Source organism: Ctenopharyngodon idella, chromosome 3, assembly GCF_019924925.1.
Source record: "Ctenopharyngodon idella isolate HZGC_01 chromosome 3, HZGC01, whole genome shotgun sequence".
NCBI classification, from domain to species: domain Eukaryota; kingdom Metazoa; phylum Chordata; class Actinopteri; order Cypriniformes; family Xenocyprididae; genus Ctenopharyngodon; species Ctenopharyngodon idella.
The window spans coordinates 45,057,129-45,073,611 of record NC_067222.1 but is presented as its reverse complement, the minus strand read 5'-3'; the positions used below and the strand labels follow the sequence as shown (position 1 = coordinate 45,073,611).

The following is a 16,483-nucleotide window of genomic DNA, read 5'->3' as shown; positions in this document are numbered from 1 at the left end:
TCCAAACCCTTAAGACCTTCGTTCATCTTTGGAACACAAATTAAGATATTTTTGATGACAGAATGCTGTCAGATTTCCTTCCATTGACTGCAATTGTAACTACCACTTTGATGCTTCAAAAACTTCATAAAGAGATTGGAAAACTAATCCATATGAATCGATCGGTTTAGTCCAAATTTTCTGAAGAGAATCGATTGCTTGTTATGATGAACAGATTTAATTTAGGCTTTTACTCACATGTAAACATTGATCAGCGAACATAAGCAGAAGCTCAACTTAAGCTGAATAACGCACAAGAACAAACTTCTTCCGGAAGCTCAAACGTGCTGTGTAACTGTGATAGTCACATTAGCTGCCACCGCTGAGGAAGCCGCACTGGCGTGCGCGCGCACACACACACACACACACACCCCTGCATACTTACCTCATTCATTCTCTGTATCGTTCCTCCCGGCCATTGCCGCTATCGTAGTAGCGGGTGCACACGCAATCCCGATAGCACATGGACATTCTCCCATTTCTCCATTCCATATCCATTTCCCGGTCATTTCATACACCTACACTGCACTTGTCGTCTTGTTTCGTCTCTGTGCTGTTTGTCGATGTGGGCGTAGTCGGTCTTCTGGTGGGAAACGCTGCGCTGGCCAAACCGAACGATCGAGCGACGGCCGCTTATGACGTCACGGTCTGGTCGCGCCGGCGCAGCACAGCCGGAAGCTGACGAAACCATTGTCTAATATGAATGGGTGTTTGAGTGTGTATTTAAATGTCCAGACACAAGAATGAACTTCATTGGTTAAGCAGCACGTTTGAGCTTCTGGAAGAGGTTTGTGCTTGTGCATTATTCAGGTTAAGTTGAGCTTCAGCTTCATTCGCTGATCAATGTTTACATGCGAGTAAAAGCCTAAATTAAATCAAAATCTGACTAAACAGCTCGATTCATGTGGATCGGTTTTCTGATCTCTTAATGAAGTTTTTGAAACATCAAAATGGTAGTTACAAAGGCAGGAATGGAAGGAAATCTGACAGTATTCTGTCATCAAAAATATCTTAATTTGTGTTCCGAAGATGAACGAAAGTCTTACGAGTGTGGAACGACATGAGTGTGAGTAATAAATGACAGAATTTTCATTTTTGGGTGAACTAACCCTTTAAGGCAGAAGTTTTACATTACCTATTAACAAGGCTGTTGGTAGACTTTGGAACTAACACCAGGGATGCTTGAGAAATATTGACCAATATTAATACTTTACTCAGTACTCTTAACTAAACTTTCGTGATCTGATCTAGTGAAGTCCTGTGTTATTTTTCCACCAAAGTTTCATGATTAGTGAATACTAATACCAACACAATATCAACATTTCAGTAGTTGGTACAAATAACTGTAAAATGTATTGGTTCTCTGAACCATTTGATACCATAGCAAAAACTATTGTTGCACACTCTTTAACTATTTAAAGTCAATTTCTTTTCTTCCGTATTGAAGTACATTTGAGTGAAACGGATTATCGGAAAAGAAAAAATGAAGAGCAAGGACTTGGTTATATGCATCAGCAGGGCTCGAATTTTGGCGCGGGATTGCAGATATCACGCATAGTTTTGCATCATTTCTCTCAAAATGCGCAAATGACTTCACAGCACTGCATCTGCACTACAAACACGCTTGACCAGTCGGGCCAGTGTTGCATTGTTACTAAAGTCTATCATTTGCATGTCTTTTTTTTTTTTTTAAGTCTTACCAATGTAAACATTCAAGCGATTTCATACCATTCTTGTGCGCTCTCTAAGAGACTTGTTTTCTCTGCACACACACACATAAAGCCGCCTCAAACAGCTTGTGATTACCAAAGTTCTCTTTCAGTGCTTTTTGCACTTAAATGGTCAAAAACACACAAAATAATGTCAACATGCCCATCTTGGCAAGTATCCTCATAAACAAAGCCGGTTATATCTTAAATAAACGTAAACAGTTGAGAAAGAAAATGCATGTGTAGCAGTATAATGGATCCAACTACTGCACACCTCATTGTAAAAACACACATACACTGAGTGAGCAAACATTTAGGTGAGATAAATGTTTTTTTTTTTAAATGTCTGTGAAATGTAGACTTATCTGCCCCTTTAAATGAAAAAATCCCCCATATAAAGAGTCACCTAAAAGGGTCATTTCCCACACTCTATTTGCCAAAATTCATAGATCTAAAGATCTGAAAACATATGCATGGATGAATTGTTTACAGTTAACATTTTTTAAGATTCATTTAGAAAATAGGGTGAATTTCCATTCCACGATGACTTTAACAGTTTTAACTATTTGAATACATTTCAGAATCAACAAAACTACTGGTACTTCGAACAACAATGTGCTTCATCTCACCTGTAACTCCTAGGCCCTGTTTCCACCTGGTATTAAGATGCGTTTAGGTCAATCGGATCGCAAGTAGACGAGGGAGACGCATTCACATTTCTACCTGGCATTTTGATTCGTCTCTTTTGTCCACTTCTGTCCTGATTTCTTCGAGGGCAGGGTCTGTGGGTGGGTAAATGTATGTTTTTTTTTTTTGTTTTTTTTTTATATAGATCTTTTGATCTAATGGACAAAATAAGCTTGTGCAATTTACATATGAACACGACCAGAGATGATGGAAAAATATACGGAGAGCATCAGCTTTCATTTCTGCTCTGACAGCCACAAGACCATGTTGAACGCTGTGAGTGTGTGTTAGAAATCAGGAATGGTGAGAGAACATTGTGCTTGGTACATTTTTCGTCTTCAAACCAAACTCGGGTCTTCAGCTGACAATTTAAATCCTGTCTGTCTAGCACGCTTTTCATAATGTTTACGTATTAAGTCAAAAGGAGGAGAGTAGGTGGTCTTTTGTGGCTGTTCGAACGCATTCGATCACATGAGTGTTTACACTACGAAAACAATCTGGTCGAATGCAATTTCAACCATCTCTGGAAGTGGTCAAAAGTGAACAAGCTCAAAATGTTTTACACCCTGTTTACACCTGTTTTTAGTGTTGTCTGCGTAGAAGAGGTTTCAAAACAGTTTGACCATATTATCTTATTCTTATACTATATTATTTGGTAGTGTTTAGTTACATCAGCTGTTAAGCCCATTCAAATTTTGTTATGATAAAATCTTATGCTTCCAGCAATACATTATCCTTGTGTTTACTGTGGGTCCATCGCGAGCACAGGATGTGTATGCATCAGTGTGCGTCTGAGAGAATTCGGTGCATTAAAAAAAGAACAAGCCTGTAGCGCCATGTACGGCCCCCGCTTTCCACCCACCAGGGTTCAGAGGCTGTTTGACTCATCTCCATAACGCTCCATATCTCCAGAGCTGCTCAGCCTGGACTAATGAGAGAGCGGCAATGCTCAGGAAGCACTTCCTGTTTTTTCACGCACAGGCTGTGAACAGGAGAGTGGTCCAGAGTCTCTGAATATGTCAAGCCGCTGTTGAAATGGAGTCTTCGAAAGATTACTGGTGTTTACCGCTTTATCTGCCAATGAAATGCAATCAGTGCCCACTCATTGTGAGAGAAACCCCTCCCTTATAGGTTCTTCACCAGTAGCATGTAGTTTTTTAGTATTTTTCAATTAAGTAAACAATGCTTCAGAAAAGACAAGGAAAACTGTTAGCAATGAAATAAAGAACGAATATACAATTGTAAGCAATAGAACTAAGATAGCTTGAAGTCTTTCAGTATATAGCTGTAGAGGATCTATTACAGATACTACTAGCCAGACAAGAGTAGTGAGCTTTTTTTTCCCCTTGATACTGCTGTTTGATTTTTTTTTTTTTTTTTTTTTTTTTTTTTAATGATGAAACAGACAGTGCCGATCTGTTACCTTTGCTATTCCTTATATACTGCAAGACCTAATTCTGCCTTCAAGTGCATTAGATAAAACTTTTATCTCTGAGTTGAGCATTTGTTATTATGCATCACGCATTCAAGTCGGAAACATAACAGAACAAAGCAAAAAAGTTATATTATGAACAATAAGTTGAGTAATTACTGTTAAACTATTTGCTACAGACTTGCTGCTCACTGATTTCTATATATAGATTATTGCTATATTGTCTATATTATAGATCAGCATTTACACCATGTTTTAAATTGACACACCCCTTCATAGTCACAACTCTGTAGCTCTTGTATTGTCTTGGTCCCCTTAATCAAAAACACCTAATTCAGGTCATCAGCTCATTAGTAGAGACTGTGTTCAAAATCGCCCCCTATACCCTCATTCACTATTCCCTACATTACTCTACTAATATAGTCCACTTGAAGGAGTGAATGAAAATGAGGGAGTGAATTCAGACACTGAGTGTGCCAGAAGGGCTGCCGCTTTTACATAGTTGTGCTTGCTGTTTAATTATCATTCGAAACGTAATTTAATAATCACTTAAAAATGAATTTATAAAATATTATGCTGTAGCCATATTGGACCAGCGTGGTTTGGAAGATGGATGGATGGATGGATGGATGGATGGATGAATGGATGATTCAGCTGCGGTGCCATCTTCTGGCGAAAAGATCATTCAGTGTGCAACTCTCACAGTGCATTATGGGTATTCTCTAGCCATTGAGCTTGCATCAGTTGTACACTCGTTATTGCGATGCATTGTGGGATTAAATGAGTGCACTCGATGTTGTCCATTATATGTTTCGGACAACACTACAAATGGTTGTCCCCTTAAATAGTTCCCTATTTAAGGGTATGGGGGCGATTTCGGACACAGCCATAGACCTGAAATGAGAGTGTCAGACAAAGGAGACATGCAAAATGTGCAGTGTTGAGGGGCTCCAGGAACGTGGTTGAGAACCACTGGTCTAGAATTACGAGTTTCCCCACTTGTAATAATGACTTTGCTCGGTAATTTATGTTCTCGGAATTATGATACGAGAAGTTCTCGTAAAACTTTTAATTACGATATTTCCGACCCACTCGAAAGCCACAAAATGCACATCTATTTTGACATCTATTTTTTTTTTTTTTTTTTTTTTGGGTTTCATTTTACGTATATCTGATTGTGACTAAGTGCATTTGACCACTCCCACAGTCACATTCGTACAAAGAGCGGCTGAAAATATTCATGACCACATTTACTGAATTTGATTGCAGATAAATGTTGTGTATCGATAAAGGACATCTGTTCTGTGATAACCCCAGTCAATAACAATCTGCTGAAGAGTATACATCTAGTTTCCAGCGAGGGCTTCTTGGGAATTTGGCAGAGCTCCAGCGCTCTGACTTGTTCCAGGTTTATTTACCCAGATGTGTTGTTCTAAATGACGTTCTTCTTGTGTGTGCGTGTGTGTTTGGGAAAAGGACACAGGGGGTTTGTGTCCTATGAATGTCTAAACTGTAGTTGTGGGTGCGATTCAGAGTTGTCTGTCTTTTTAGTGTACCATAGCGTGCCAGCTGGTTGTAATGATGGAATTAGACATTGAAGTTGTGAATCAGCGGGTGATTGGTGGGTGCTGGGGGAAATGTTTACCGGATGCAGACACTAGTCTTTATCAAGCTCTTTAAAGGCTTTCTTCCCACCAAGACAAAATGCTTCTTTCCCATCATCAAACTCGGGCTTAAACTCGAAGATCTGTTTTACATTTGCAACTCTGTAACAGTTCAAGCTAAGCGTAAGTCAGCTTTCTTGCATTATACAATGTGAAATCTTCCTCTGTAATGCAGATGAGCTTTTTTTTTTTTTGGCTGAAGCCAAATCAGTACATCATCTGTTTATTGAACTAATTGAATTCATAGTGCTGTCTATGCCGAACATAATGTATCTTTTAGTTTAAAAGGTGAAAAGTAAATTAAGTAGTTTTGTTGACTCTTTTTCGGTTGAGAAAATCTAATGTCTGTTGCTACTTTATGCTAAAAATACTCTTATAACCAAATTACCTTAATTTACTGTAACTATCAGAATGAAGGCAAACAAATTGCAGTTGAAATCAGAGGATCAACTAACAGAAAATTCATGAAATTCCACAATACAAGAAATTTCTTGTATTGTGGTCAACAATGGAAAAACAATAGCGCAGTACAGTCATCTGGTCATCATTGCAGAATAAACACGACAGAACCCAGATTGTCATATAAATTTGATATTTTTTGGCAAAATTAGGAAGCCAAGTGAATCTGTTACACCAGTGACACAAAAGTATATTTGGGTAAGCTTGATATGAAGGGATGCTCCAGTCAATCAGCCACAGATGGGTATTGGCCGATAATAACATTCTATGACTCGATCTATAGTCACATCTCTCAAATTTCGCGGTTGAATGAGGTAAATCCATTAAAAAAAAGGATTTATGGATTGGATTGGTCAATACGCCATATAGGAGCGCACAGCTGAAACAGTGCTGGAAGATCATCCCTCATCATCATAGAATCTTATTACTTCTGATAAAAAAGAGTTAAGCCATTACTTTTAAAGGGATGGTCACCAAAAATGAAAATTGTCTTTTACTCACCCTCAAGTTGTTCCAAACCTATATGAATTTCTTTTTTCTGGTTATCACAAAAGATATTTTGAAGAATGTTGGTAACCAAACAGATGAAGAGCCCCATTGACACTTTTTTTTCATACTACGTCCCTTTAAGTATGCCATTTAGATGTGAAAGCATTAAATATCACTTATATAAAACTTAAATGATTGGTATTGGCCGATCATGATGACAAGCCTTACTGGATGCAAAAATCCTGAATGGAGCATCACTAGTATAAACAGTTCTTTCTTTAGAGTACTAACAAGAAGGCACAGTCATTTTAGCGAAACTTTGACGAAATTTCGTAGCTCCATTTGTAAATAGTTTTAACAATGCATGAAGTACTGCTTACTTGAGGCCCGTTCACACCAGCACATGTTTGGTATAAACATTTCATATGCGATAAGTCGATAATAAAATAAGATGTAGCAGTCTTTCATAAAACTAGGAGTATGTGCTTCTCTCATTTCAACAGCTTGTGCTGTCTGACTAACAGACTGCTTTTGAATACTGTATACAAATATTTCCAGTGAAACAGCACAATTCTTGATACAGAATTGAAGTATCTCAGTAATGGGCCATATATGGGCCACTTTTGTCAGTGTAGCTGAAATGCTTCAAGCTTCAAAGCATTGTCTAACTAAGAGAGGTGCTGCGTTATCATTACCCTTGTATATGGAGTAAAGGACAGGATTTCCTTTGTTCTTCCATGTCCAGGATGTTTTCTTGGTGGATTCTCCACAATCCACAATTTTCCAGGGCGTAGTGTGAATTCTTCCTGTATGTGAACTCTGGTTCAGTGATGCATTTGAAGTCCACTTACAGCTTCTTTAGAGCTGCTCTTGGCCTTCACAGACAGCACTGCACCAGTCTGAACATCAGCGCCTCAGCAGGCATGTACAAGTGCATTGACATCATAAAATGTGAGCTTGCTTTTGGTGTTTTCATTTGATGACATTTCATGTGTATTATGTTCTCAGAACCTTCATGTAACGGCGTCTTCAGTAAGCAAGCATCTTCTAAGAACATAAGAAAAGCATACAGATGCAAGCGCGTCAATGAAATTGACATCTTCAGCAGTCAGAAATCAACTAAGGTTGGCCTTTCCCTGCCAGTGTCAGTATCTTGTCTGCACATATGCATGCTGGATTGACAACGCCATGGCAAAAGGAATATTATCGGCCGATATTATATTGTGAAGTAGTATTGCTACTTCAGTTTCTGTCAATGTTAGATATTTATCTGTGGGCACTTGTTGAAAGGCTTATCACTTTTTCAGCATTACTGCAGCCCTATAAAACCATGTCGTTCTGAGGTCAGCTCTTTCCTGAGGCCGTGTGAATGAAGTCTCATGCTCCAACTCTCTGCTGTCTTGGTGCCTTATTGAGCCTATTGATGAGTGACTTGATTAGAAGTGCGTCATACAGATTTGTTCGGTGTGAACTCTTAAAAAAATAGATCAATCCAAAATGAATGTTTAAGAGCAAACACGTTGAAGATTAACCGATGGGGTGTCTATTCATTAAATAAGCTGTTATCTCACAAAAGTAGTTTATTCAGCATACTGAAGCCTCTCCTCCTTTGATATCCATTCCAAAAAAAGTTTGTGTTGTTATAGACCTAAACATAGACTTCAATACAAATGATAAAGGGCTGAATTAACACTGTTCAAGCATGAATAGCATACCATACGTGTTAAGACCGGCTCACACTGCAACAAAACACAACAAACGTGTAGTTGTTCACCTTTGAAAGTAGACAATTAAAAATGGAGTTGTGGATGAAGCCCTTTTTGTTGTACTTTGATAGACAAGAAGCATTTTTAACCTTTGGTAAAACATTTAATGCATTCAACTTGTTCATATATTGTATAAATGTTTGTATAGTAGAGCAGTGCCTATGGTATTTTTACACATTTAAGACTATGTCCATGAAGTGTAGGGAAAGAGTTTTTATTTGTTTTTTTTTTGTTTTTTTTTTGCTGTCTTAGAAATATATAATCTGCTGCTGAAGTCTACCTCTGTCTGGTGTCTTTTTATATAGCCCATGTTGTACACACATTCTGCTTTTTCCTCACTACCCAAAAGGTTACGAAATCACAATTCACAACCCTATTATTTCTGCTCTACCAATGCTGTTGCACTTGCACACCTTTAGCCGACAGTAACGCTTACCTCAGCGCCAGACTCGACAAACGCCTATGGACCCGTTTCACAAACTGTGATTTTGAATTGAATTTTTCTCTTTCTCTCTCTCTCTGTCTTCTGACTCCATAATCATTTCTTTAGTTTTTTTTTTTCTTTTTCTTCTTCTTTTAGAAAGTCAGGGGAACGGTATCAGGGATTATTTTTTTCTTCTTTTGCTATTGGAGCAAATGGGAATGCAAGAATCATATTTGCTGTAGCCTCCCATTCACTACTATAGAAGTTTACCCATCGTCTGATGACTTCCACTTCTGAGATCCCCGGAAATGTGAAAAGGGTCTATTGAATATTTAGTCTGTGAAAGCGGACACCAACAGGGTGAACACACTGATTCATCAAAACCCAACAACAGTTGTTGATGTTGGGTCAGTGTGACTTGGCCTTTTCCCTGGTAGATTGCCGGTCTTTGGCAATGAATTTGTCACAACAATCATTGAAAATGTTAATATTGGCTATATAAAAAAGGTGTCACATCTACATACACAAATGGAATGACATGCATGAAAATAGGTAGGCATGAAAACTAATATAGCAAATAAAAATGGTGCATGGAAGAAAATCATTTGGATGATTACAGTAACACTTTGGTATGAGGAACACACATTCACTATTAACTACGACTTTTGCCTCAAATTCTTAATAGTAAGGTAGTTATAGCATTTGTTTAGGTATGGGGTAGGATTTAGGGATGTAGAATATGGTCATGCAGAAAAAGGCATTAATATGTGCTTTATAAGTACTAATAAACAGCCAATATGCAGGCTAATTAGCAACTAGCTAAAAGTAAGAATTTTCCCCATATTAAAGTGTACTACTTACAGTACAATGTCCGGTCCTAACACATTAAACCTTGTGTATGGTCTTAACTGGATTGGGCGACTGAGCCCTACAGGTTAACATGCAGTCTCTTACAGGTTAATCTCTGGTTAATCTGTTTGGGTGGCTATGTGTGATCTGGCTATAAAGCTGGCATAAGGATTTAGCTGGCTGTGAAGACAGACCTTGAGTGTAATGTTGGATAATTATCGGCCTATTTCACGATTGTCTGTTACAGCTAAAGAGTTTGAAACTCTGGTAAATGAACAGTTAAAGCATTATTTGTCAGCTAATAATATCTTAAGTCAAACTCAATCAGGTTTTAGACAAGGACATAGTACTATAACTGCCACAATGTCAGTCACTAAATATGTTATTACTGCACTGGATGATGATAAAATGCATGTTGCACTTTTTATTGATTTATCTAAAGCATTTGATTCTGTGGATCATGATCTCTTTTTTTTTTTTTTGCCAAAGGCTTAAGTGTAGGTTTTAGTAATAGTGTTAAAGTAGTTTTCAAATTATTTGACTGGAAAAACTTAGTGTGAGTCTATAGATAATTATATTTCTACTCTTTTAATAGTGAAGACAGGTGTTCCTCAAGGATCAATTTTGGGACCAATTTTATTTTCTATTTATATAAATTAACTTGACATAAGACTAGAACCAGCAAATGTACACTTTTATGCATATGATACTATCATCTGTTCTTTGGCTCCATCTTTAAAAGTGACAATGGACTCTTAACAGAATGCTTTTAATTCAGTTCAGACTTAGTTTCTATAGAACAGTGTAAATGTTTTAATAGCTGATTAGGATTTGTATAGTTTTTTTTTTTTTTTAGATATGGGTGTTCTGCATTTGTTTATTGTGACGTATTTCTTTGTAATCTTTGTCTTGTGCTGCCTATCTTGACTAGGACTCCCTGGTAGAAGAGATAAAGTTTCTCAACGGGACCTTCCTGGTTAAATAAAATAAAATGTAGGTTTGCATAGTGTACCAGCACCTAAACTGTGGTACCAAAATTTGAATGGTACAGACGTAGAACAACATTATTTTGCTTATTTCAGTACCTCTCCCAGACAACAATACATTCAGCACTTTTCAGCTGTTCAGGCAGTGAAATTTATTTTAAATCCATGAAAATGTCAGCCTTGAAATGTCTTTTGATTGTCTGATGGTGTGCTTGAGTACAGCAGCGCGAGCACAGCCTCAGGGACTCTGCGTCTGACAGGTGCAGCGTGTTATTCTGCAGGAAACAAGCTCTGAACTTTATACTCGACAGCTATGTTGTTTTTATTTTTCCTCTAGTGTGCCATGTTGTAGTTTAGTCCCTAGCTAAACACTCTGATAAAGAGCAGTTCCTGCAAGTTTTTGTGGGTTGAATGTGACTTGCACGTCATTGATGTTGTTGTCTGTGATTCCAGGAGCTCTTACCGTGGGGCTGGTGCGTCAGTGTCAGACTATTCACGGACGAGATCGAACCTGCATTCCCCCGCGACTCCCCCCGGAGTGGGTCACCACGCTCTTCTTTATCATCATGGGCATCATCTCCCTCACGGTCACCTGTGGCCTGCTGGTGGCCTCGCATTGGCGTCGAGAAGCCACAAAGTACGCAAGGTGGATCGCCTTCACAGGAAGTGAGTGACATGTCTCATGTTTGAGTCAACCCAGCTGTTTTCCTCTTGCCTTTTTGACCCGTCCACCACAAATGCGAAGGTGACGTTTGTAGTTTCAGCACACTAGTAAGAGCTGGGCAATATTATCGTGATAATTGCAAAATCAATGTAAAATTACAGAATATTGTTGAAAATTAAGATTAATGTGCCAAAGACTACACCAGTAGGACTTTTCCCTCCTCCTGCAAAACTAGCCAAGATGTACTTGTGTTCCAGCAGTTAATTCACCATCTGAAAGAGTGCCTGTGGGAACATAGTGTCATACCACAGAGCATCTCCTAAACCAGAAAGCCTTAATAGACTTGTTCTTAGCTAACACATGCATGTACCCCAGTTGCACAGTGTAAAATGTGGTATGTGAATTACAGTGCTCTAAAGAAGCTGTCAAGAGTGCACCATTTGTATCTATTTTGCACTCTCTTTTTTTCATATTGTTACATTTACATGTTAATTTAATAAAAGTGGTAAAAGAAAATAAGTAAAATTGTTGAAAGTTGAATACGGAAGGTGGTCTGGTGGAAGCTAGATATTTTACTTCATAACTTGTTAAATATGGATTTTTTTTTTTTTTTTTTTTTTTACACAAACGCATCGCTTCGCTTCAGAAGGCCTTTATTAACCCCCCAGAGTTCATGTTAGTTCACAGTGCTTTAACTAATGTTAACAAATACAACATTTAATTTTAATAATATATTTGTAAATTTTTAAAACATTAACTAAGATTAATAAATGTGCTGTAGAAGTATTGTTCATTCTTAGTTCATGTTAACTGAAGTAGTTTAACTGATGTTAATTAATGAAACCTTAATGTAAAGTGTTACCTCAATGGTACCTTCCTGGTTAAATGAAATTTAAAAAATATAAAATAGTTGTGCTTAATTGTTTTTCATCTGATAACGCAATGAAACTTGTGCCAAATTGTGCGGACGTAAATTTTGGCCAGGCTGTCATACAAAGAAACTACCGCATGCAAAATCAAGAGAAAACCAACAAAATATTAATAACTGATTATATTGTAGTCAATGTATGCTTTTTCCTGTGAACTTTGTTTTTGCTTCTTTTTTTTTGCATAGTAAAGTAAAACCTGCATCTGTAATTTGCCTATTTTGTCAGATAAATACCTTAACCAAGTTTAATGATTTGTTTTTCCCTCATTTAAAATATTTAAAAAAAATCTAAAGTGATTCTACAAGTTTGATTAAAGTATCAACAATGAGGAAGATCCTCATACTGTATTTTGATACTTTAATCGAACTTGTAGGGCCATTAAAAACACACATCCCCTACGGACATCACTTTTGGCCACTACTGTATATCGATTATCATCAAAATTTGGAAAGATAATCAGTTCAAATTTTAGGTATATTGTCCAACCCTACCAGGGATATGGTTACATGCAAGAATTTTGACTTTCCAATATTAATATGTCTGGCTGCTCAAACGAATTACAATTAAATTTGCTACCTCTAGGGCTGCAGAAACCACAAACGTCACATTTAAGACCTATACACACCGCCCATGGTGAGACAAACCTGCACGGTATAGTGAAAATAATGTCTGTTGGCAATAAAAATGACTACATCTGTTGTACTAGGGTTACTCAAGTTAGGTATGGTGAATAAAAATGAAATATATTATGTTGGGAATTGATTGTGATATCACTTCTTAAACCCACAGTATACTACTTGTTTGTTTATTTTTTTTTTATACACGTACACTAGGGTATGTGTACAGTGCGCACAACATAAATGTCGTCACATGCACAGTACGAGCATACTGTATGCAACTACACATGCTCTTTACGCTCAGTTTGCACATTCTCACAACTAAACGTGCAAAGACTTTTTTTTAATCGGTCATCGTAAACCAACATTGAATAAAATTAATTAAAATAATGACTGGTGTCTCAACACAAATGGTTCTAATGAAAAGAGTGAAACAAAAGCTGAAAATGTGTATAGACTTTCCACATGCGCTTGACAAAATATTGGTTTTACCCTATCAAATGAGGTGTCGGTTCCCAGCTGTGGGGAGCGTGTAACAGCGACCGAGTCCTGCACACAAGCAAGCAGTCAGTGAGACAGATGATCTCTGTGGTTTGGGGTTGAATGGGGCTGCTGAGGTGTTGTGTGTCTGTCGAGCATGTGCGCAGCATCTGTTGTGTTCGCTCACTGGAGACACTATTAACTTTCTTCTCTGTTCCTCAAGCTAGTTTGCAAATCCTTTGTGTATCCTATAAAAGAAACCCTTCAATTTAAACTTCGTCTCAGGATACAATAACTATAGTTAACAGTGCTGCAAATTCATCACCTTAATATAATGTCACCCTAGCTTCAGCACAGAAGTGTCGTGAGCCGTATTGGTGTCGCTAAAATATTCAGAGTGCTTTTTACAACATAGCTATGTAGTCACAAGGGTGTTGTTGGCAGGGTGTTGCTATACTTTTATGATTTTCAGAGCGTTTTTAGAACATTGTGGTTTCTTGGTGGTTGCTAGGGGGTATCTAGGTAGTTGCTTATAGAGTGCAGTGTTTTGTTTCCAGAAGTAAAAACTCCCATTAATTTTCTCAATAGACAAATTGGTTTTTAACAATAACTTTAAAGACAGACATACTGTGAGTTTTGAGGTTATTAATCGATGGTATATGCCATCCGTTCACATTATTTCAACTTGTTTTTAAAGTAGTTTAACAATGAATTAATGGTGAAAAAACTATAAATTACCATAAAATAAATAAATTACCCATGATACTGTACAGAAAATTCCATTAGAGTAAGTTGTGCCAAAAGAGCTCTTTAGCTCTGCCCACTCCCATGAAGCACTGTGAATTATGTAACAGAGTCTGTCTAGCTATGCTGGGTGATTCTACAATTGCAGGTACATTTAGTGTCCAAAGTCATTATTTTTTTTTCTGCTTTTTTTCCCCCAAGTGGTTATATTTTTAATTATTCTAATAATTTGTTACTCATTGTCATGGATCACAAGATGTTACAGGCCATAACAATATAATATTTTCTTTATGTAGCTGAAAATCATGATTTCTTGTTGTCCGAATTAGTCAGTGTATTTTTTCCATCATGAATCGTGTAATCAAAATATTTTTTTTTTACTTTTCTTTTGGTGATATTTCATTTATTTTATTTCTAAAAGCCCTAAATAGTAATTTTCCTAATTCTGAAACAATAATTGTTTAAAAATAACTTTTATAAAAATGTGTCCATAAATCTTGCGTCAGTTCTGTTACCGTACCATACTATGCCTTCAAACTGGTGAAATTATCTCCCACAGCTATGTACGATACAGGAAATGATTTTCACTTTCCCTCACTGATAAGCTGTGAAGCACTGATAGGTATGTGTGCTCTCTCTGGGAAAATTTTAATCTAAAAAGTTATTACACCAAGAGTTATTTTGTAAAACGTACTGTTACCACAATATCAAAAGGAAATCATGATTTCATTAGTGCCATGTGCTCTTAGCATTTATGCTAACAAGTGGAGTTTTTGACTAAACCGTTTAAAATTGTCAAATCGGTTACCGTCAAACTCTGTTTCCAAGGTAGAGTAACAATGACAGTATGTAACAGAATTGACAGCAACAGAATTGACAAACAATACTATAAAGAAATGTTTTTTCGTTAAAAAAATAAAAAAATAAGTAACCTTTTTTGGCAAACACTGAATTATTTTCAATAAGATACTGGAAAGAATTTCTGTGAAGTGTTTTTTTTTTTTTTTTTTTTCTTCAGCGTTTTGAAATGCAAAATATATCTCCAATTTTAGAATCACTCATGCATATTTTACAATAAACTTTAAACGATATTGTTTCTATAGATATGATCAACAACTTTAAATGAATTGACCATCATTTTTAAATCAGTTATGTAATTTGAAGTGATTCAGGGGATTGTAGTTCTTTCCCTCAGTAAAGTTCACAGTCTTCTGAGTATTTTCAAATACATTTTTGCTTCAAAATAAAAGTTTGTAATGTTGTGGTTTACCTCGTAGCTGGTTGGCTTGGTGTATGGCTTATAACACTTAACACAAATACTTTAAAATGTCTATGGAAAAAAATTAAATGAAATAATATTGCCGGAACCAGCACAGTGCCACTGAAAAAGTGGGCGGGTACTAATATACACTATTGTTCAAAAGTTCCCACCCCAGGTCTCTGTAATGTTCGGGATATGGCTCAGGTTGCTCCTTTAGTCCAAGTCTATAAAATTTTGATCACCATTTAATCGCCCGCCAGATTAAGAAAACAAAAGCCATCTGAGCCGAGGTGGAAAGCAGACAGGAAGTTAGAAGTAACAGCATACCTCTCCTGAACAAGCCCCAGGGTTTGAGGTATTTTGTAGAGTGAGTGTATTATACAAAAGCTATTTCTAATTTGGCAAAATACTTCAGATTAGCTCCTGATTATGTCTGTCCTCTCTGTTGTGTAATCAAAAGCCCAAAATCGGCTCTCTAGTGTGTCACAATAGCCAAGTAGAGTGTGATTATGAAATGGTCTTTTTCCGTTGTCTAATGGGTGGCATTGGCAGTACATGCAGAGAGATGCTGTTGAATGGAGAAGTCATTTTGCTGAAAATCGCATACGTAGTGGCATGGTTGCCGTGGTAACAGGAAAGAAATAGTCCCAATTGTCCAGGTTCCGCTTACCGTCTCTGAACCTCAGTGACTCACTTGTCTTTTTCTATCGCTGTGTGTGGGCGGTAGTTACGGCGTTTAAAAGAGCAACAGCTCCTTAACTAGAACACCTCCGCAGGCTGGGATCATAACCTCCTCCATCGGGGTTACGTTTGAAGACCGACAATTTAGCAAAATAGTGCAGGATTGCTACGCCACAAAACACAAATATTTCTTAAAGGTCCTAATGGTTGAAAACTCTCCAGATAGGTCATTCTTTTTGGTGTTTTTTTTTTTTTTTTTTTCTCTCAATGTAGGGAAAACATCTATGTTTAAAATGCTGTACTTGTATTGATTATTTTTAAGTGAGACAAACCAACTTATACCACAAAACATGACAAATCATCAGTCCCCACCAAAAAATAATGTCACTTCCTGAAAGAAGGAACTGACTGTTGGTATTTTAAAGCGATGTAAAGACTTCACAGGATGTGGAGTGATATTGAGGACATATTCTCAATATTACCAGCCATGTTTTGTTTGAAACATTTCAATTAGACAAAGAAAAATGAAACACAAATTTCAAAATTGCCAGTTTTCACATCAGTAGCACCCATGGACATGGCAAAACAATTGACATTTCTGTT

General features: G+C 37.2%; 1 protein-coding gene across 2 annotated transcripts in view; it reads left to right on the top strand.

Moving 5' to 3' along the window:
- mosmoa (modulator of smoothened a) overlaps window positions 1-16,483 on the top strand; it is a 38,417-nt gene that overhangs the window by 13,765 nt on the left and 8,169 nt on the right. For both annotated transcript variants that reach the window (XM_051888749.1, XM_051888748.1), the window contains one exon: window positions 10,958-11,170. In XM_051888749.1, coding sequence (XP_051744709.1) covers window positions 10,958-11,170 — 213 coding nt within the window. The remainder of the gene's footprint in view (window positions 1-10,957; window positions 11,171-16,483) is intronic.